General features: G+C 37.0%; 1 protein-coding gene across 2 annotated transcripts; it reads left to right on the top strand.

The window, feature by feature from the left end:
• The first annotated feature begins 3 nt into the window (after positions 1-3).
• On the top strand, positions 4-6,762 carry LOC120773013 (pickpocket protein 28). 2 transcript variants are annotated; one of them, XM_040101935.1, is made up of 8 exons: positions 4-1,388; positions 1,471-1,671; positions 1,913-2,036; positions 2,181-2,329; positions 2,398-2,605; positions 2,810-3,398; positions 3,489-3,648; positions 3,749-3,925. In XM_040101935.1, the coding sequence occupies exons 1-8, from the start codon at positions 1,258-1,260 to the stop codon at positions 3,789-3,791; spliced, it is 1,605 nt and encodes a 534-aa protein (XP_039957869.1). In that variant the 5' UTR covers positions 4-1,257; the 3' UTR covers positions 3,792-3,925. The 2 variants fall into 2 exon arrangements, with proteins under 2 accessions (XP_039957869.1, XP_039957870.1); XM_040101936.1 differs by lacking the exons at positions 3,489-3,648; positions 3,749-3,925 and adding an exon at positions 6,674-6,762.
• Positions 6,763-23,519: the final 16,757 nt, after the last annotated feature.

The raw sequence follows: 23,519 nt of genomic DNA, 5'->3' as shown, positions 1-23,519 counted from the left end.
TTCAACTGATGTTGGAAAGTTCGAGTTCCAACGTCTTAAAAAAATTTGTTTTTTATGAAATTATTCTTCGAAATCTGTCACTTACCAGCTTTTCTAGTCTTTAGGCAGTCGGTTGGAATTTATTTACTTCTCCACTTGTTCTTCTTCCAAAGAAAGAACTTGTACCGCATTAAAAGTGTTTGTATTGTAAAATCTATACCCAGTCGGGAGACTGGTTCTAACCTGAATAGCTCTTGATTTTGTTATTTTTTGGCTGTATCAGAAAGCTAAGTATCAAAGAGAGTATCTGACTTCTGGTTGACAAATCTTCGTGTGTACTTTTGCTGTAAAGAAGTTTCGGCTCTTTAAAAGAGATCTATAATAGACCATAAGTAGAAGCAAGAAGTTTGCCTAAATATCTAAGGTAAATTAGCGTTATCTGTATATAGTCAAAAGCTCTGAAATCTGTGCGTCTGGAAAAATCTTTGGTCAGTTTTTAAAAACTGCGCCAAACATTTCTTATTTGGTTTACTGCATAATATAAAATTTTAATTAAAAAACACTTAATATTAAAGTAAATAATATGACGCCACCATGTTGATGTCATTTTGGTCGAGCTTCTCCAATTTGTGATGTGAAGTGCTGGTGTGGTATCGGAAAAACAAATTTCTTAAGGCGTTATCTTCACTTGTATGTTATAAAAACCGCATTTCTCCTGAAAAATTTCTAAAATACTATATATCTAAGGAGGTCGTGTGAAATGTTTAAGTTGTTCGGTCCTGCTATTCCAAAGAACGGCCTTCACAGACTCTGAGAAAAACTCCTTGTAAGTTTTGGGAGTCGATTACATTACATATTGGAAAGTATTAGACGGTTCGACTTAAAATTTTCGAAGAATCTTCTCAAATAAATGTACATCCGATAAATATAATATATATATCGATTTTTGATTAAAATGCTGTTTTTAATGAAGAAGAATCAGCCGAACTCACGTTTTATTGAATATTAGTCACGCACACAAATTACTCGGTTAGCGTCCGTCGCCAAATTAAATATCACTTAGCACAGGTCAAAAACGAAGAATAACTCATTACCAAAGTGTTTAATTACATCAACATCGACATTGTAAATGAGTACCTCCGTTGTAATGCCATATGTCTACATACATATTTGTCCACACATTCAGCTCATTAATCTGTGTATTTATACGAGTGCCTTAGATAAATTAGTTCATTTGATTAAGAACATTCGTCACGCAAGCAAAACTTTCGGAGTTCAATGGCAAATACTCAACAAACCAAAAAAATTGTGAAAACTTATTGCAGAGGCAATGTGAAGAAGTTTCTTAAGGAGACCACATTGCATGGCTTGAAATATCTGGCTGATGATAGCATCACCATCTGGGAGAAGTAAGTGTTTGATTCTTATGAAATGCAATAATGGTGCTTCCAAAACTATACATTTAATTTGATTTACGGTTCTTCTTTACAGGTCCTTCTTTTTGTGCGCCTTTCTTGCAGCCATCATAGTAACGGCCAATTTAATTGCGAATGTGTATGCCAAATGGATTAGCACGCCCGTAATTATAGGCATAAGTCCACATCCCACGTCCATATTGAGTACACCATTTCCAGCTATAACGGTTTGTAATATGAATCAGGTGATGGCGAGTCGTGTAGCGAATTATACAACGTAAGTAAATACGATTAAAATCATACGACACTAAAAAATATTTCAAATTGAAATATTGAAGACCCATATTTTGACACTGTCGAGAACTTGAAAATACCGAAGCTTCAGATCTTCGAAGTTTCAGATCATTGAAATCCTAAAAGGCCACTGCCACAGAATTTACTTTAATTTAAGATCTCAGCTGAGCTGAGTACTTCTATGAAGAGTCTTACTTTATGTTTGTATTTCCATTTTTTTACAGTGATTCCAGCGGGGGTGTCTTGTTAAAACTACTATGCAATATGGGATCAATAATAGATGAAGAATTAATGGAGTCACCAAATTTTAAGTCTAACAATTTGACATTTTCAACATTTTTACATGAGGTGAGTATAAATATATTATTATCTTGTATAAATATTACTCAGAGATTAGATGCTAAAACATGTATTAAATTTTAAAATGTAATTTTGGAACCCCCCATTATCAGCTCATTAATTTTAAGTGTATCGCTCCTTATACTTTTCCAGCACGCCCAACCATGCTCTCGTATGTTACTCTCTTGTTCGATTGGTTCCTCTGTACAGAACTGCTCAGATCTATTTCATGAAATAATGACTGATGAGGGTCTTTGCTGCGTTTTCAACGTTTTACACCCCGATTTTCTATTTAAGGGCAAGTAAGTGGTTTTAAAGGGTAGTCTTATAATTATTTTACACATTTTTCTCTCTCTTTCCATCATTGCAGCACCAACAAAATAATTAGCGACTATGAACGTGCCGATAACGTTATACCGATCGATTGGAATCCGGAAAGTGGTTATCCCAAAATTTTACCAAAAAATTACTATCCACGTGCAGCATCTGGCACGGGTGTATCAATGGGTCTAACGCTGATATTAGATGCCGAAATAGATAATTATTATTGCTCAACAACCAATGGACCTGGTTTTAAGGTGAGTTAATAGCAATAATATTTATATTTAATACAATTTTGGGATGTTTATCAATTACGTTAGATTTCTTTTTGTATTTGTCTCTTTTTCTCACACTCGCTCTCTCTTTTTTTCTATATCTCTCTCTATTTTCTGTTTCTCTCTTTCTCTTTCTCTCTCTCTCTCTCATATACTTTCTACACTCTCTTCATTTCTCTATTCCAGATCGGCATGCACAATGCAATCGAAGCGACTACAATCAGAGAAACCGCGCTCATTTTGCCTTTGGGTTTCGAGACTCGTTTGCGTATCGATGTTATTAGTACCGAAGCCACCGCCACCGTACGCAATTTACGCCGCAATGACCGCCAGTGTCTGTTTAATGGCGAGGAGAACTTACTCTATTTCGCACATTACTCGCGACGCAATTGCGAGAGTGAATGTCAAGTGAAATATATCTATGAACAATGCAAATGTGTGCCGTTCAATTTACCGTTGCTTTTTGAAAATGCAACCATATGCAATGTACAACAAACAAATTGTAGCAGTTTAGCCGAAAATAAGTGGATGAAGGGTGATGGTGGCAGTAGTTGTCGTAAATGTTGTTTACCACCATGCTTTGATTTGAACTATAAAGCCGATGCTACTTCGACACCTTTACGCGCTTACAACTATCTGACCCCGCCAAGTATACTAAAGAATATGTCAATGGAGTATATTAACAAGAATGTTGCGGTGGTGCATTTCTTCTATCGCGAATCTGTATTCCATGGTGATCTGAAAAATGTCTATGTCGGCTTTACAGAGTTTCTATGTGAGTATTTTTGCGCTATTTTATTACTTTGTACAAAACTAAAACGCTACCTAAAAAATTATGTTATTATTGTACTCTTTTCGACCAAAGCTAATACTGGCGGCATTATGGGTTTGTTTATGGGTTTTAGTTTCATATCTGTGGCCGAAGTCATTTATTTTGCTTTCATGCGTCCCATATTCGAGTTGATTTTGCCGTTGAGAAGGCAAAGAATGATCCAACGCAGAGCTAACACAATGTTGGGTTTGAGGTAAAGTTGTTAGTGGGTTGTGTGCTTACTAATTGAGTTTGAGGGAATGATATTAAATTTGAAGCTCTCTTAATATTTTTTGGTTTCTTTCTACAAGCAGACCGCATTTTCAACCGCATCATCGATTTCTGAGAGCCAACTAAGTGGCTTTGAGATCAGTGAGGCTCTGATTCGAGTACATGAATGCAACATATATAATACCTATGCAGTTGTTGTTTTCGTCATAATTTTTGAATAAAATAAAAATCAATTATATTTCACGAATAAAGTTGAAAAATCCAAGTAATTATGCTGAGTCATGAAAAATAAAAAAAAAAATAGTTTTGTCAAAAAGAAAAAACGAAACACATAAAATTTGGGATGGACTAGTCTCAGCATATAGGGATATGAAAAGTAAATGTAGGTCAATTCTCAGACCTCTCCGATATGCACACCAAATTTCAACAAAATCGGTCCAGACGTTTCGGAGGAGTTTGGCAACAAACACCGTGACACAAGAATTTCATTTAATAAATACTCTTTAGGGTCTCCGACTTTCCGTTTTATGAACCGAACGTTTTAGCAAACTGGTGTATTAAATGTATAAAAATACTGTTTTATATTTTTCAACCCAAAATTTTCGGAATGAAGACAAATTAATCTCGATATGTCCATTCCTTCGAAAATAAAGAAACTTATTTGGTTCAGTATACAGAGTTTGTCCTTAAAGTAATAGGATTTTTTGATCTGTAAAATCAGTAAATCTGCGACAGTTTGATATGATCAAGCTGGCTTACCCAGATGTTGCTTTCGCAAGAAGTGGTGCGTTTCGGTGGCACCAGGCCTATTTGGAGAACCGGGAAGAGGTCGCTAATGACGACCGGAAGAAAGAGCAAATCCAAAGTGAAAACGTTGCTCATTGTCTTTTTTGACATCAAAGGCATTGTCCACCATGAATTTGTTCCTCCTGGACAAACCGTCAAAGTTTTACGTGGAAGTCCTCAAGAGACTCAAACGGAGGGTCAATCGAGTCCGACAAGACATCGCAGCCGATTGGAAGTTGCACCATGATAACACCCCGGCTCACAATGCCTTTCTTGTGAACAGCTACCTAACCAAGGCCGGCATCCCATCGCTTCCGCAGCCGCCCTACAGTCCAGATGTGGCTCCGTCGCACCGATGAAAGGGGATCCAAGCAGCATACACCAAGGTTGGCAAGGCTATTTCGGAGAATGCTTTCGAGACGCCTTCAATGATTGAAAACCGCGCTGGCAACGCTGCATCGGCGCAGAAGGAGCCTATTTTGAAAGTTTTTAAATCGACCCAGTCCTATTACTTCCCGGACAAACCCTGTATGTGCGTTGGTGTAATTCATGGGCCATCTTCATTCGTTCTCGGTACTAAACTGTAGTATCTACATTCCCATAGTGGCTAGGCAGAACATAAGACCTCATTACATCGAATATAATTGTAATTTATCTTCTCTTTGAAATATGAAAATTGGTTCCTGGTAGCGCCCACTTTAATGTGAAATATCATATTGCACAAACCTAAACCAGACCTAATTTGGTGATTTCATTTTATAGTTTCTGAAAACATGAAATCGGTTCACACCTATCTACCTTATTCTTAATAGCTGGTATCTCTCGTTAGTTTCTGGTTAACTTACACAAGATTTCTTCTTTCTTTAAGGTAATTGAGAAATCATCGGTAAGCAATTAATCTCTTAAGACCTTTTTTCCAATATCTGGCTACCAACCAGTTAATTTCCGGTTAACTTAACCAATATTTCTACTTTCATTAAGGTACATAATTGAGGAAGCATATTAGCATATTTCTACGATGAAAATGCCGCCCATAAATTAATTAGTCTTCGGAATTGGGTGAAGAAAGCTCATAAGTCAACCATGTGTTCACCACAAAAGAGCGCAGATAAGATGATAAGCAGCTAGCAGAGGTATAAGCGTCCATTTATAGTGTACATATTTTGAGAAATGTGATATCAAAGAGCTATGAATGTTTGTATGTATAGAAATACTTGTATATACATACATAAGTGTGTGTGACTGTAATTTGAATTTATTTCACCTTTTGCTCGCAACTCAGCACACGAAATGAAGCGAGCAAAATAATGTGTGAGCATTTTAGGTTCAGGCGGAATTCTGCTATTGACCATTGGCAAAAAAATTAAAGAAACAAAGCACAAAACAAAATGAAAAGGAACCAAAATAAAGTCAAATAAATTCCCAAAAATATATTATGCACACATCATTTGCATCGCAAGTTTGGTTAGTTAAGACGATATGTAATTGCTAAAGCGCAGAGTATTTCAAGCATGAAAGCATAAATCTGAGCCGAGAAAAACCAAAGCAGACCAACTGATTGAGTCCAACGGTGCGGTGGAAATAAATAACAAATGGCTAGTATTACCGTTGTGCGTGGGGGTGGGGGTGAGTTGAACCTTTATCAGAATTTAATAAGATACGCAAGAGTGGAGATTTGGTTGCGCTTTTGGATAATTTAAGTGCTGCTGCTTAGTGTGTCCATATGTACATACATACATACATACATGCATACATACTACGATCTAATCCTGAATATACAATATATAATGTATTTTATTTTTATAGCTAAGTAGACACTGTTCGCAAGCTTAAATAGTGAATAAAATAGGATTTTAAGAATTTGGAGCTTTGGAAATATTTATAGAATATAATTTAGTGGTGGCTCACAAGACAGACCGGATTAACGTAATGTAACCCAATTTCTACTTTAGACATTTTTTTATGAATTGTGTCATAATGGAACCCAAATTTTTTTCTTTCCACAATTTTGGCTCTATGTTTGGTTACGTAACCTCAATTTTTTATTAATTTCGAAAATGTTCAATTACTGTGTTTTTGGTTACCTACAGTATAGTTAAATTTTCTTTTAATTAATTCTCTAATTAATTATTTTTTTTGTTATTTAACCTAATTTTTTTATTTCGAAAATTTATTCATTATTTTATATATTAATATTTATTTATATATTCTCCTTTTTTAAGGTTAATACTTGCAAATACATATGTGAAGATCTCTTTATTTCGGTGTTATGACACAAAAAGTTTTGAAACCGTGTTAATGTGTTGCCAATAGAAGTAACAGGTGTTGGAATGGTGTAAAAATTGTTATGGCATCGGACTTATTTAGATCGATCAGCACAACAGCCGTTCGAAAAGACAACATTCCTATATCTACCTGCTGGTAAGTACTCCAATTTTATAGCTATATATTCAGTTAGAAATATTCTGTAACCCACCATAAGCATATATTTTTGAGTTCGGTTATAAGTATAGTTAAAGCTATACTAAAGACTGTTTTGCCTTAGGTTTTCTGCTTCCTGGATTCCATATGTACGAGTATAATTTTTGAATATAAAATAAACTATTTTAAGATAAAATACTTTTTTCCGTTAAAACAGAGAAAAATTAATGATGAAAAATACAGAAACTTGTTTTCGATCGGTCAGTTTGTTAGTTAGTTATATGCTATAACAGTCCGATCTCAACAATTTACAATGGCCGTCATTGCCTTCAAAATGTAAAGAAAGTGCTCATTGACCTCGGTAAAATGTAAATAAAAGGGTCATTAACTCATAAAATGTAAACAAAAAGTTCACTGACCCCAAAAGTAAAAAAAAATTGTTGACTTCGCTAAATGTAAATAAAGGTTGTAGACTTGGCTAACTGTAAAAAAAGGATAAATGACCTCATAAAATGTAAACAAAGGGGTCATTGACCTTCTAAGGTAAACAAAATTGTCACTGATCTCAAATGTAAACAAAGTTGTTGACTCGGCTAAATGTAAACAAAGGTTGTGGGCTTGGCAAAATGTAAAAAAGGGTCAATGACATCATAAAATGTAAACAAAGGGTCACTGACCCCACAAAATGTAAACAAAAGGATCATTGACCCCACAAAATGTAAACAAGAGGCTCACTGACAATGTACACAAAGGTTGCTGACTTGGATAAATGTAAACAAAAGGATTATTGACCTCATAAAATATAAACAAAGGGGTCATTGACCTGGGTAAAATGTAAACAAAGGGGTTCTTGACCCAGCTTCCAGCTTCCGTGAGGTCACCTCATGGCTCTTTAATCACATCACATCGAGACGCGACAGTCACCTAAGCAATGGCCAGGCGCAGTGCTATCTTATACCGTCAGCTGGCAGCCAGCTTCCCTTTCAAATCACATCATATTGAGGTGCAATGATCACCTAAGCAGTGGAGAGGCACGGTTCCTGCTTTTCTTTTATAGATTCCTTTAGGAATCCCTTGTTTTTTTTGTTGTAAAACGTAGTTATTTATATTCCATGCCCTGTATACGTAGATCCATCTATAGAGTTTGTCGTGAGTAAATATTTAATTTCGATGCCACTCATTCCGGTTATCAGTACAACAGATGGAATTATATTGTTTTAACCTCGGTCTTTCGTACGGCTTTCGCCAGCTCAGAAACCCTTTGAGATTCTAATTTTTTAAAGTTAGCTCTCATAATAGTGGTTCTCTCATCCAAGTCATTTTGTCAGCTAAACTTACTGCGGTCTCTGCATAACACATACTACATATACATACTAACTTGCCTCTCCTTAGCAAACCACGCTCTATGAGCGCCACAAAATTTATTCGATAAAAATTTCTAAAAACATTAACCGTTATACGCTTTCATTATAAATTATAAAATTTACAAATTATTATATCTTTTACGTCCACACTTATTAAGGCCTTTAACTAATTTCGCTTATTTTCAAATACTTGAATACAAAAGGCAAAAAATCAACGAAAAGTTGCGACTAAAGTGTGCCACATAAGTGTGTCTTCTCTCGAACAAAGTAGGCACACTTAAGTACAACAATGTAAACTTTTCATCCACAGCTGCTTCAAGGTTCCATAGGTATCTGCCAAACCGAAAAATTTCGCACAAATACTCACAACGACGATGGCAAACTTGCTTGTGTGAAGCGAAAAATTATTAGAAAAGTTATGAAGGCGTAGAGCTTGCTGGCTCGCTGACGCGGTGCCTCGATGGCACGCCGACTGGCGAGGGAGCTGCGAACGACACGACAACAAAGTGGGCTCAATAAAGCGTCTGCATATAAAATACACCCACATCCACACACACACACCCACACACAGCGCCAGCTACTATGTGTTGGTATAATGCAATGCAAAAGTTCAGCACTTGAGCTATTAATAATGAAACAATAAGAAAATTCAAAGCAGCTGAGTGTCGACCTGTCGACTAACGGTATTGGCAATGGGAACAGTGCTGGTGTACAGGGTTTGGTATGGGCGCGAGTGGAAGTTGACGGCGTTGCAGGAGATATCTGGTATAGATGTATGTATGTATGTGTGTGTGTGTATAAATGTATAAATATGTGTATGCAAATGCATATATACATATCTGTGTGTGGCTGTGTGCGTGAAATTTGAGCGAAAACGAAGCTTCAAAAAGGTGTTGAAAATTTAATTATAAAACCTGAAGACATACGGGTCACAGACGCGCAAGCTCTTACTTTCAACACGGGCACACAGATATATTCTATATGCCATGCATGAAAATAAATGCATACTTGTATGTGTGTCTGCAGCAGAAAGTGTTAGCAATCTTCAAAGATGATGATGATATATGCAGGTTGGCTTTCTCACTATATACATATGTACATATGTACATATGTATGTATGTATATGTATATCTATATATAGTTTTATTTATGTATGATCACACATACACATTTGTATGTATTTAATCACAAAACTAATTAACTTGTAAATTAACTTGCATTGCTACAAACACAAACACCAACAGTAACAGCAACACAAGTAACAACAGCAGAAGCACAATATCGTCTCCGAAGTTTCTGCCTTTCTGTCCTGTACCGTCGTGCACTGCATCCTCGTATAAATAGTTAATTTTTTATGCATGATTTTACCATGCAGACATTAACATACATACATTTGCTGCTATAACTGCCAGCATATGTGCATAGCCTCTAATATACATATGTACAATACATATGCAGACGTATGTGTGTCTATAAGTCAGCTTTGCCACTTGGATAATTCAATTTGGTTTTGAGTCTTATTAAGGCAATCGAAACCGCAGGCGCACTTAAGAAGCACCGATATGAAAGCCAATAAGCATGTGGACAGACATATGTATAGTGCCGTACAAAAAGCATAGAAATAAAAAGATTTTATAAAAAATTTGTTAAGGAGGTTTCTAGTCGAAAGGCATGAATTTGTGTTAGTTTTTGAAGGTTCTCTGAAAATTTCTAGTGGAACCTGAAAAATCGTGACTATCGTTTTGAAAAACACAGTTTGGAGAAATATCTACCTATATATCCGATATAATAACTGATATAATAACCGATATAATACCTACATATGTATATCTCTAAAAATAATTTGAATTTTGAAAAATCCAGTAGGATTTTTCGGTCCAGTAGAACCTGAAAAATCGTTACCACCGTTTTGAAAGTTTGAAGAAATACCTACCTATATGTATATCCGACATAATAACCTCCGAAAATAATTTGTATTTTGAGAAATCCTCTTGAAAACATATGCTTGAATAGTTAAGCTTTGGAAATACATATAAAACAATCGATTTTGTTTTATTTCTACACTAGTAGATCCCTTAAAGCTTTGTAAGCTTCTTAAAGTTGATGCATATTTTCTTCCTAAAACCTTTCTTGTTTTCTTGAGATAATCGCGGTAAACGCTCAGAGATGTATTTAAAAGATCAGATAAAAGATTAGTCGTAAACAACATTCTTGCCACTAAGTTTTTAAAAATTTGGCCCTCCCTCGTCCACTGCTCCATACAGTGGAGCTTAGAGTGTACCTCAAACAGCCTTGTAGCCGATTTGTAAAACTTCGCCATCTATGACTCAATATATGATATTATCTGGTACCGAAGTTGATGTTTGAAAGTCACTGTCCTGACCGCAGTAGGAATCGTTTGCCACCAAATTATTTGAAGAAGTCCTTTACGAAGCAAAATTGTAAGGTTATTTATCTAGCAAGCCATATTTTTTAAGTGAAATGAATAATAAAATCGATTGTTTCTCTCATATTTCGATCGCATATACTAAAATTCAAAATCGATATCTTAAACAGTTTGTGAGTTTCAGCTTTCTAAAATATATCCACTCTGTTCATTTTTAAATGCGGTTTTCTCGAAACAGCACAAATTGCAACGTTTTTTCTACATGCTCTGTATATAATTTTCCATACCATGACTTACCCGGCCAAACACAACGAAAATTTTTTAAATTTCAAAAAATAAATATTTTTTTCTTTAAAAATTATTGAAAAACTTAAAAATATGTATATGTATAAAATGTGAAAAGAATTGATACAGCAGTTTTTTTTCGAAAATCGTATTATTTTATTCCGTCAAACTAGGTCAACGCTTTAAAATTGTCAAGATTGTGGTGTGCGTCAATGCTCTCTACTAGATCGTTAAAAGGGTCTCAGACTTTGCTAAGTAGATTATATCGTTAAAAGTGGTTTTAGTCTTTGGTGGGTCTGTGTTAAGGTTTGAAAATATATAAATAAAAAAGCAGTCTAATAAAAAAATAATATTGTTCTCTCTTTGCTAACTAATAACACAGTCTGATAATGAAATTTTAGATAACTGTTGTATGAAATTATTTATTACAAATTTTGAAGAGTCAGTATGAAACCCTTGATAGTTCGTAATCTGCGTAGTAACTACGCGAGTTATTTGCTTATATATTGTACGTAGTACAACAATAACAACAACATTTTACTTTAAAAGTCTTTAAAATTTAATTAACAATAAAATCTCGAAAATTCTTCGGAATCCCGTAATTACAAACCCCGAAATTTCGAGATTGATAGACCGGAATCTGCCTGTACTTGATTTATCTACTAACAATATCATACTTTTTTAAATTTATTTAACAAAAAAATCTCAAAAAATTTTCGGGATCCCGAATTTACAAATCCCGAAATTTCGAGATTGATAGACCGGGATCTGTACATAGTACTACAACAATAATAATTCATCCTTAAAAAATTTAATCCCGACTTTTGAATCCCGAAATTTCCCGAAATTTCGAGATTGATAGACCGGGATCTGTACATAGTACTACAACAATAATAATTCATCCTTAAAAAATTTAATCCCGACTTTTGAATCCCGAATTTTCGGGATCTATAAAATGTTTGAATGCCTTAATACGTATATATGTTATATCTGCACTATATACGCACACGAGCACATTTGCGCCTTTTAATAAACACGACAACACTTCCGCTGACGTCCTCATTACATCTTCGTCGCTTGGCAATATTAAGTTTTCCGTTTTATTGCACATCATTATAATTTATGCACACATATTAGCCTAATATATGCAAATTGCGATTAATGGCATTAATTTGACACCATATCAAATGCAACGTCAAGTGACTTTCGGAATATGGAGCAAAACGGTACAAATTAAGGCTCGTCAATGAAATGGGGACAAGCGTTTGATTAGGCTTAGTTTTAGCCAGAAGGTGTGAATTTCATAAAACTTAATTACAATGACTTCAAAGGGGTTTTACCCACATTATTATTAAATCATTATACTTGTAAAAGCATGATTTGTTGGTGTGAGTGTAGGGATCTTGGCAGTTATAACTAGTCAGGTCATCCTATTATTATTGTCGCATGTGGATAAGGTATAAAAGAATACTACAGAGCTAATGGTTATCAGTGTCCATAACGAATCGTGTGGGCCTTTGTGATATACATGGTCATTGAGATTCTAAGAATTTGACAACCATAAACAAACTACAAAACATTCACCTTACTTTGAAGAAAGCAGAAGATTTTACAGTCGGAGCCCAAAGAGTTTACGTAGACCCGTCTGTGTTACTCATGCTTCCCGGATTCATCGTGACTCATACATAATTTGTATTTGGTGGGCGTTCCGTATATGAAAGGTTTGAAAGGGCCGGACCAAGTGATAGCTAAGGTCCAATCACTCTTAGTATTACACTTTATTTTCTAGACTAGTTAGCTCAGAAATTAATTAGTTCAATGTGAATCTGCGAGAAAATTCTGTATTCTACGATTACATTTGGGTATGATGTCATTTCTTATCAGAGGATGTATGAGCTAAGTTATCTTTCGACGAATAGAGTTGCCTTCCTGTGGGAAGGAAGATATGCTCATATCAGCATAACCAAAAGAGTAGGTGGGAGTGCTGCCCTGTGATATTTCGGGCTCAATTAGCTCTAGCTGTGCCATTTTGATGACCAAAAGGGTAAGCCAAAAGAGTAAACTTCTTAAGGAAGTTGAAAATTACGTTCGGCAGTAAGGTTGAATAGAGTAAGTTCACGCTTGATCTACTGCTAAGGAGCAGCATTTTTAAACGGTACACTCACGGCTCGAAAACGGTGCAAGCCATTGGTGCAGGCGTCGCCTACCAAACTTTCCATACCAATGGGACGATTTCCGAGTATTTCCTCAGCAGAAGTCTTTGCTATTAGTCCGCGTGTGGAGATAAACCGCCAACACAACTATCGCAATGAAAGCATCGAGATACTCGGCTATAGTCAAGCGGCTTTTAAGGTGATCTCAACTTACGAGATTAAATCACTATTGCTTCAAAGGTGTACAGAACCACTGAATAGCCTATCCGTTCGCAATTAAGTGCACCTCATATGGGTGGGTGGGCAGGTAAAAGTATGCAAGAAAAGTTGCTAATGAGTGGTTACTTCCCGAGGAATAAGTTTCGGCTATTGCACTGTGGCATTTTACACTCGGCACTGTAGGCTCAAGAGACACCTATTTAACATTGGGGTAGCCTCTTGTATATTGGGGTAGCCTCTTGTATATATTAACTGCCGGTTCTGCGGCATGGAGCCGAAAACCTCCGAGCACTTGTTGCTGGAATGCACAGCAGTCTGTAGGCCCAGTATAAAGACCCTAGGTTCTATGTATCTGAATAGGGATCACACCGTATCAATTGAACCTAGCAGGATACTGAAATTTATCCAGGCCTACGGGATTCGTTGTGACATAGAGGGAACAATAGACCTTATGTCGCGGCGCATACCTCTATTTATTTTTATTTTATTCTGTTTTAGGACGCTTATATTGGTTATGCTGATGTTGTTGATGTAGGGGCAGAAAACATTCCTGAAGTTTGGGGAAATGCTGCTGAGTTGACAGCCCTTGGTCGAATAAGAAAGCGAGTCGGTTCCGGGTATGTAGACCCGACTGTCGTGGGAACGGATCATATTGCTAATGTTGTTGTTGTAGTAGCTGCAGAATTTTACTTAGTTGACAGTCCGGGGCCGTTCCGGTTACGTAGACCCGACTTTCGTGGGAAATGGTTAGAAATAAAGTGCTGGATATTTATATGACTATTAAGAATATCAAAGACACTGTGTGTGGCAGAGCATATCGTCGCAATGGGTGGGTGGATTCAGAGTAGCCAGCTCTAAAGTCTGTTTAAAGTCTGTCTAGTCGTAGTGGTTAAATGCATCAGGGCTTAGGATCATGTTCTTAGCCATAATTTTGTTGGAATGAGTTAATTTCGAAGCATCACTAACGACATAACCATGAGTAATAGCATAGAAAGTTATAGCTTCTGAATGGGAATGCTACGATTATACTCGGTCAAATAGTGTGGGAGTTTGGTTCAAGGCTCAGAATTATGTTAAAAGTTATATATTTTATTTTTTGCGGTTCTCAGTTTCGATCATCTGTTTCGGTCATAAAATTTTTCAAGTGGATTAATTTCCGAATGTCGCTAATGGGATCTCCGAATTGGTGATTAAGCCATTTTTACAACTCAAATTGAGCACCAAAGAATTTCGTACCCTGAAGTCACTCACCCAGCCATTATATGCGCAGTATTCTAAAAAACGCTGCAGTGACACTTGATTAACCATAAAGCGAAATTAGTTTGTGAAACTGCCATGCCCAGCTAATTTTTCTCTAATCTCTACACATTTCCTGAGCTTCATAAAGCGTAATATCTGCAAAAAGTGCGTATAAAAAATAATATTAATTTCAGGAAGATAGTCAGTAAAATGCGAATATGTTGCTTGTCTGTTTGTCTAGGTGCCATATGCACTCACCTAAGTTCATATACAGCGAGTGCAGAGCGCCATATTCACCAGTAAAATAGCACATATCTCTGGCGAACGTTTAAGCGTCTCATCTTCATAAATGGAAAAACTTTTTTATTTGATTTCATTTCATTACATTTTCTCACCCAGTTCAGCTCACCCGAAGTCGCTGCGCATTTGCATAATGACTGTGCGACTGACACGCCGCCAACCAGACAGACAGACAAACAGACAGGCAGTTAGACCTGCTGACAGCCGCTCGTACGCACGCACTCGCCCGCATTTAAACGCTTAACCGTCCGACCGTCAATGGCTCATAGCTCAATGCAGACTGCATTTGCATTTCTGCATATGAATGAACTAACCAACTGTCTGCTTGAACCGATGGCATCTGTCAAGCGTGCCATTTGAACCATAGTGGACCAGCGCACCCACATACCTACTAATAGACTGTATGTATGCACATACAAGCAAGCATATGACTGCCAGGTCGTAGGTTTCAGCAGCATAAATAGTAAAAAAATAGCATTTCACTTTGTGGTATTTATTTATTTTATATTTAAACAAATATAAGAAAATGAGGAATAAATGACGGTGTCTGAGTGTGCGTCCTTTGTTTGATGCACCAACGACGATATGTGCGTGGCAAGCAACGCCGGAAGGCCTTTCTTGAATAAATGTTGATTAAACTAGCCAAGCTGAGGGCCACTTTTATGCTGAAATAAAGATTATTGGCACTTTGGTTGGCGAGATTAAAAGCAAATGCGGGCTTCTTACGGCAACGTATGGCGGCGAATAGTAGGTTGTGGATAGGATAGCTTCATAGTAATGAAGTGTGGGTGGAAAGGGTGCCCGGATATTGGACCTTTTGATTTTGTGATAGTTACACTGAAAGCGTATTGATACTGCTAAGAAGAATTATACACATATATATAAATATATGATATTCATGCCCGATTTTCTGTAGTACGATTTGCCTTTTGTATCCAGTCATTTCGATTGTCTCTTGGTTGGCTTAATTTTTTTCTAGCGTGTATTTTCTTGCGTCTATTTTCTTGTGTTTAGATGGTTTCGGCAGCAATCGAAATCCGTTTTATGTAACTATGGATCTTCGGACGTAGCAAGCGGGACCATACAACCTTCCGGCGAACCTCACAATATATATACAAATGGCTCAAAAATTATAAATGGCGTGAGAGATTGATTGCTTGGAGCTGGATCTCAGGTCACGACTCGAGCCTCCGGAATGCTGCCGTAATTTCCATGTGGATTTTTTTCTTTGCAAAAAAGTGGCTGAGATAGCTAACAAGGCAGGAAATAATATAAAGAATATCAATATAGCCACGGGGTTCTTCTTCTTGAATGGTGTAGATTTTGCTTACGCGGTTACAGTCGAGTTAAAAATAGCGCGTTAGTCGTTTTTTTTTCGCTATTGGGCGCCAATACGAAATAACAAGTGCAGCCAAGTCCTTCTCCACCTGATCTCTCCAACGGAGTGAAGGTCTTCCTCTTCCGCTACTTCCCCCGGCGGGTATTATGTCGAATACTTTCTGAGCTGGAGAGGTCTGACAGGCGAATCGGGGCGATATTGAATGCCTTAGGTACATGCATGATCGCCAAGATCATGTGCAAGAGCCCCATAGGAAAACTCACATGCTTTCTATTCACACGGTCTCGAAAGGACTGCCGAGCGGTTGTTGGCCTCTGGACCTCTGGACATTTCATGCCTACTGGCATCATATGTGAGCCGAATGGGCATAAATAATGACGATACATACCGAAAGTTCATAGAAGTAGGCTTGAGAGATATGCTCGAACATCTCCTATGCCTATGTCCAGCACTATCTAGAAGTCGTCCTTAATATTTAGGAGCTACGAAGTATCAAACTTAGATATCTAATCGTTCTTACAGTTCGCAAAACGTATTGACGTCCTGTATGACGAATACGCTCGTTCCCGCGACAGTCGGGTCTCCGTAACCGGAAAGGACCCGGATTTTTATCCGTCCAAAGACTCCCAGCTCGGCAGATCTTTTACGCTACAGCAACAAAAACAACGAACACTTCACCTAAAAGTAAGAAATCTAAGAACTTCCATCTGGCATTACTAGGGATCAGTAGATCTGTGACAGCCGCCAGTATAACCTAACCTAATCTAACCTATTCCGAAGTATATAATACAATATTTCAGTGTATGGTATCTGCTTGCATTTGTTATTTCCTTTGAAGAATTCTTCAGTCGCATCAATACTAATACATCTTAATAAGGGAATCGCTGTGTTCGAAAAAAAAATAATATTCTAACTCGAGTACCCAAAAAGCAAATATACACATATAACCGTGTTTGAAAAGACCTTACTTGAAACTATAACGTCTTTATACTAAAGGAAGAGTTAGATATGTGGTACAAAATTGTTCAATTACAGTTGCTAGAAACCCTGAGGCGCACTATGGTCTCCTAAGTAAAACTTGGACTTTCCTTGTCTCAAACCAATGAGATTAAAGCAGCTGTCATTTCACAGCTGTATTTTTTTGGTTTTGCTTTAAAGCACTTGCTACCTAACCTACAAATACATCTCTATAACTATAATACACATACATGCATATAGATGTATGTTTATATGACAAAAGTGTCTCGTGTATTTGTGCTAATGCGCTCCCTAATGACAGGGCAACAATTGGTGAAGTGTTTGGAGGATTCGTGTGTAATTAGTATTCTAAGTTGGCAACTTTCCACTTATTGTGCACACGTTGAAGTTCTTTTGCATGGACGCACACACATCCAAATATAAATATGATTAAATGCAACGTTTAAGCGTAAAAATGCTGCTTTCTCTATACACACGTACAAAGAAAAAGACAAATATGTATGCATTAAGGTGTTGGCGTCTTACCAAGTTGATTTTTAATTTGCAGAAGTCCGCTGAGTTAAAAAAAAATATTTAACACAACTTTTTATTTTCGATTTAAACGTTGGCTACATCATTTTAAGTCTCTCCATGTATTTTCATGTGAATTTTTGTTCTTTTCCATTAAACTTTTTATCTCCGAAGCAAGTAACGCTACAGCTGTGGAAATGGGTTATGCTAATACAAAAGTTAGCGCCCTACAAAAAAGTTCTTATTGGGTTTTTCAATAAGCATATTCCTTTAAAAGTTATAAGCAGTTAAAGTTATGCTTGAAATGTACTGTATTCATATAGTACACCATGTCGTATGAGCAACAGATAGTTTGTAAGGCACTTGTGTGAATGCTCAGTACATTTGCTGTACAACTTTTAACAGCGTATAACTTTCAAGGGAACGATTTTAGGAAGAAAATCAGCAAGACCTTTTTTGTAGAACGGTATATTTTGTATTAGAATAAACTATTTTTAAAGGTATAGCCTTGCTTGTTTTACCTGCTTAAGGGGTTCTATGCAGTTAGAATGCCAGAAATAAGCGATTTTTCCAAATTTTTTTCTGAGAAAACTTTTAAATGTATTGATTTGAAAATGTGTACACAAATTATGGTATCTTTTAACTGTATTCTTAGGTTTAGTATTAATAAAAATACTTATTTGGAAAGGAACTACAGCTGATTTCCGGCCGCTACTATCAAAAAAGACGCTTCGCGGTGACCACTATACCTCTGAACTGGGTCCACTGAAATTAAAAAACCAAACAGATTTAGTTAAAGTAATGTTAAATCTAGTAGTTTATAGCAGAAATACGCAAAATTAAATTTTTTGACATAATAGCGGTTTGCAAAAATAATCGATATTGACCAAAATTTCGGCCTTAAATTGTTTATAAAAAATTTTTATCGGTGAGAAAAAATCTTCGATTAATTTCAAAAAAGTAGATATATCTAAGAAGCTCATATTAAAATTTGTGACAAATCAGTTTCGAGTAATGTTCGTCACCGCTTTGGAAACACTATTTTGAGAAAAACGCGTTTAAAGTTTGGCCTTGTACTTCCAAGCACTCTAAAACGCTTTTCAAATTTGCGTATAACTTCGAAAATATACACCGGAGCGATATGAAATTTTATGTGTGTATTCTGAAATATATGTACATTAAGAAAAAAAAAATAAAAAAAATCGACTTTTTGAAAATTCTAACTGTATATTACCCTTTAATGCAGTATATTCAAAAATTCCCAGTTATGTATAGCGAAAAAACGAACATGTTTTGGGCATGCTTTAAACTGAAGAGAAAGCGCTTGTTTACTTTGGATAATTTTGTTTTTTTTTTTTTTTATGGGACAAATCATAAACTTGAGCACCGGAACCGTACACCCTAGTATATATGTATACATAGCTCCTGTGCTTATACGCGTGTGAATAGTTTCATATTTTCTCATATCCTTTAACTCCACAAAGGCGCTGGTTAGTAGTCTTGAATGCACACCAATACAAGCGAATAAACAACTAATGGTTAACAGTTACATTTGCACACACCTACATACATGCATTGCAAGCTTTATTACACGTGTTTAATGATGACGGCTTTAAATGTCTGTATGTTAGACAATGCAAAATGCTTGATTTCTTTCATTTTCTCCACATAATATCCTGTGCGGTGCTTGGCTTATGCGTGTAGCAAATAATCGCCACAAGTTTGCATGATGTCTGTGTACTCGCACTAACACTACTTTAAAATGCTGCGTATTTCCTACCATAGCTGTATTTGTATACTCGTATGTATGCATTTAAAAATTGTCCATGGCCGCAAAAAATCAGCACAGCTGCAGCTTCTTATATATGACTATGTATGTATATGTATGAGATACGTATATGTACGTATACAATGTAAATCACAATATCGCCGAAGACAGTGAATTCTAATCTGTTTAAAAGCTGCTTTTACGTCTAAATTGTGTCATGCTTGCTATTGCTATTTCTACCGCTATTAAATATAGGTTACACTTTGCTATACCGTGCCGTTATTAATATTTGAAAAAAAGTGTTGCCTACATTTAGGGTTATGGCAAAAATTTTATCGAAGTCACACACCTATTTAGGTGATAGCAAATTTGTCGATTCACTTGGGCACACAAATGAGTTTAATAAGCCGAATAAGTCGAATAAGCAACTTTTTAATTTGTTCAAATTATGTTTTTATTAATGGCCGGTTTTTACTGACTGAGTAGAAAACATCTATTACACCAATTTACTGTCAACATCTTGATATATTGTTGCATATCGTTTGCTTATAAAGAAATTAATATTTTTCTCTTATTTCTCATTACAAGCTTCCAACAGTGTCTTTTAAAATAAGGCTGTGCCTTCTTCCGGCTAAAAATGTTAGTGTCTGGGTCTACTACTTTTTCTTTCTTTCTTTGTTTTTGTAATATCGTTTTAAATTGATCATTAATTAATTTGTTCGAGAAAGTAATTTTTTTGTTATTAAAATGGTCTTTTGTTCTCAGAGTGGAAACACAGAATCCCGTCTTGCTCTAAATATTTAGTTGATTTGCTTTTTAGATCGAGTAATATATAATATAAGGCATGCTGCCGAATAAAAATAACTTGATTTTGCTCGGTCTAAACATTGCATATGTGGATTGCAGCTTTGGCTTAGACCATCGTGAGAATTTCTCAAAAAAAAAAAATGTTTTTTCCATACAAGAAGTTAATTTTGTTGGATCAGTTTATATGACATCTATATCCCTTAGTGGCCCGATTTCGGTGGTTCCAACAAATGAGCAGCTTCTTGGGGAGAAAAGAAAGTGTGTGTGATTTTAGATCGACATCTCATACCTGCTGACGACAGTCTTACCCCACGGCGCTCAAAAGCACAACGGATCAAATCAATGCGTTGATCAGCGCTCTGAAGATGCCAAGTATTTTCAGTAACAATAAAACTTTGGTAGGATTCGAGGCCCATCCAAAACCTCTGCCGTACTTAGGGTCCGGCACCCGATTGCAATACAACTCCACATTCAACTGACAAAGTGTCAGTTCTTCTCGAATTAGGGTTTTAATCACAACTCCCACGATACTCTCCGAGGGGCCAATCTGCATGAGCAGATTGGAGCGAACTCCAAGGGTTCCTGCTGCCCGTGATATTAGAATTAAGTCTCCGGTCACACTTCGTTGTCGAAATTACTATCAGTTGAGCTTCCATACTGCTCTTTACTGGTGACCAGGAGTTGGTCCCCATACGCACATTACACGCACTCACCATTCACACAAGAAGGTAATTCTAATTCTCAGTTAAACGTCTTCGCTGCCTAAACAATTCACGCGCAAATGACCCTAACTGTTTGACACTCTAATTAGTGCAGAACACACCGCTAACATCTAAACGTCTATGAGTCCGGTTAATCCACATATTACCCATATCCCTAATGTCCGAGTCCATCAGGTATTCTGCATTTACATGCACGCGGTCCTCTACCCAAGCCCCACAAAAACAACCCGACCTATCAGATAGGTAAGCTGAAAACCTAGACTCAGACAAAACATGAAGAATGGGTTTCCTTCAATAAACCCAACGTCCCGAATGTCATCGGAAATCCAGTCATTCCGCAGCAATGACACACTCAAGCCCCTTTTTAACCTGAACGCAACAATCTGGTCAACAGGGGGTGCAAGGACATATTTGTTGACGTTCTTCCTAACAACATTCTGAACCCCGCATTAGCTTCTGAAGCCGTTTTACCATAACTGGAATACTGGAAAGAAACTGATGCCCCGATAAGAACGAGGATCGCTCCTAATCTTATCAGGGGAGTTCAGGAGAGGAACAAGCTTGGCACTTTTCCACTCGCGTGGAAAGTATCTCTTCCAGATGCACTTATTATAAATGGCCTCTAGGTATGCCGGAATGAACTTCCACAAGCTTTTACACCACTTTCTACAAAAAACAATCAAGATCTGGGGACCGTTTAGGCCTAACCAGGCCAAAGGCGTAGGTTCATACAGACAGACAGCTATGGCGAAATTGACTAAGTACTACATACTTTTAAGGTCTCCAACCTCCGCGCATTACAAGCTTCGTGCCAAACTTAATAAGCCCTCGTCAGAGTACAAAAACATAATTTGCTGCGGGTTGAGAGCAGGAAGCGCATACAGGTGGTCTCGCGTATACTATTTATTATGTACGAAACCCTAATATAATCAGCTTTAGTATGCCACTCAGCTTTAAATCTCTTAAGTTGAACTTCTTCAAGTTCATCCAAGGATATTTGTTATACTGTTTGATCCCTGCCCCGCACACATAATAATGGCCAACATGAGAACCCTACACTTGTATCCTTTTGTGGAGTACCAAGCACTTGCCACTGTGGCAAGCTGACCCAATTATTAGTAACGCTCATGCATTGCAAATAGAAAAGAACCTACTATCCCTACGCTTTCCCCGGCGCCGCCAGAGGACTTCATGAAATGAATGGTAGCCCTGAACTTAGCTAGCGCAGCAGTAAAATAAATAGTTGTAATAAATAGGAAAATATAGCGCGGGTTTACCTGCTGCTGAATTCCGTCATTCTCCAATGGGACCATATATGTATTTGTGTAATTTTATAAGTGACTATGGCACTGCATATGTAATCACATCTCCAGCTGCAATCGTAAAATGAAAATAAAAAAACACACACACACTCACATACACGTTCTCCTCGTGCGTTTAAATTAAATTGCCAATGCGTTTACCTAAAACTGTTCCCAGTATTCGCTATTTGCTGCTGGTATTGTTGTTGCTGGTGTTGTGGTTGTATACAGCTGCACATTCGCCTACAAGCGTAAGCTCACGCTGGCGTATGAGTAACTGCATTGAAAGCTTAATTTATGGCTTTTCTGGAGCGTAAGGGTTACCCAAGCAAATTACCGTTATGTGCGATAAGAGCGGCTAGAAAGAGATGGAAAAAGGAAAGGTGCGCGCTAGTGAACGTGCGCATGAGTGAGAAAGGTAGCGAGGAGCGGGAGAGCGAGCGAGAGTGACAGTGACTGAGTGCAAGCGAGTGTTGTTTGAAAAATTGCTAAATGTCGAAGGGCGCAACAATAACAACAAGTTGAAAAATACAAAAAAAAAAAAAAACAATAACAAAGCGCAACAACAATGGGCATAGAGGGAACACCGCTAACCAAAGGTTAAATTGGCAGGTGGCGCTAAGCTGCACACATACACATAAGCGCAAGCACCAATGATTGAAAAATGTGTGCATATGTGTGTGCGTTTGTCACTGCTTGTGCATTTGGCCGAATTGTGTTAGATAGTAGCAGAAGCGGCGCTAGAGCGCGCTGGCTGCCGCGCTGCGGTTGAAATTTGTTGTATTATATGTATGTATGTACATATGTATATATGTGTTTGTGTGGGCCGCAAGTGAAACACACGCTTGTGGCATAAACCAATACACTTACATATGCATTTTTAAAGCGACTTTCAACAATGTTGAAACAGCTTGACTTTCTTGCATTCCGCTTTGCCACCTGCTCATTGCAATTACCCAACAATAATAACAAAAACAATATCAACAAACCCAATAACAAAAAAATGTTAACTACTGCTGCACCCAGGCTAAAATACCCTTTATACGTGCATTTCGTTTACCAAAAAAGGGTATAAAAATTTATTTTATGTTGTTTATGCTATATTTGGTCGATCTGAACTATTTCTTCGGAGTTTGTAGAATTGCCTCCAAAATAATATAATCGGAGATTATGACCTTGTTTGAAAAATGATATGGAGCAAGTTTCGTGAAGATATCTCGTAAAATAAAAAAGTTTTCCATACAAAGAGTTGATTTTGATTGAACAATTTGTATGG

This window comes from Bactrocera tryoni, chromosome 3, assembly GCF_016617805.1.
Source record: "Bactrocera tryoni isolate S06 chromosome 3, CSIRO_BtryS06_freeze2, whole genome shotgun sequence".
Classification (NCBI taxonomy): Eukaryota; Metazoa; Arthropoda; class Insecta; order Diptera; family Tephritidae; genus Bactrocera; species Bactrocera tryoni.
This window is presented reverse-complemented; position numbering and strand designations above follow the sequence as displayed.

Bases quoted from the DNA above. Each gene is read 5' to 3' on its own strand.
- LOC120773013 (XM_040101935.1), top strand. From the start codon at position 1,258: ATGGCAAATACTCAACAAACCAAAAAAATTGTGAAAACTTATTGCAGA. The intron at 2,037-2,180 runs GTGAGTATAAAT...ATACTTTTCCAG, and splicing joins TTTCAACATTTTTACATGAG to CACGCCCAACCATGCTCTCG. The intron at 3,399-3,488 runs GTGAGTATTTTT...TTTCGACCAAAG, and splicing joins CGGCTTTACAGAGTTTCTAT to CTAATACTGGCGGCATTATG.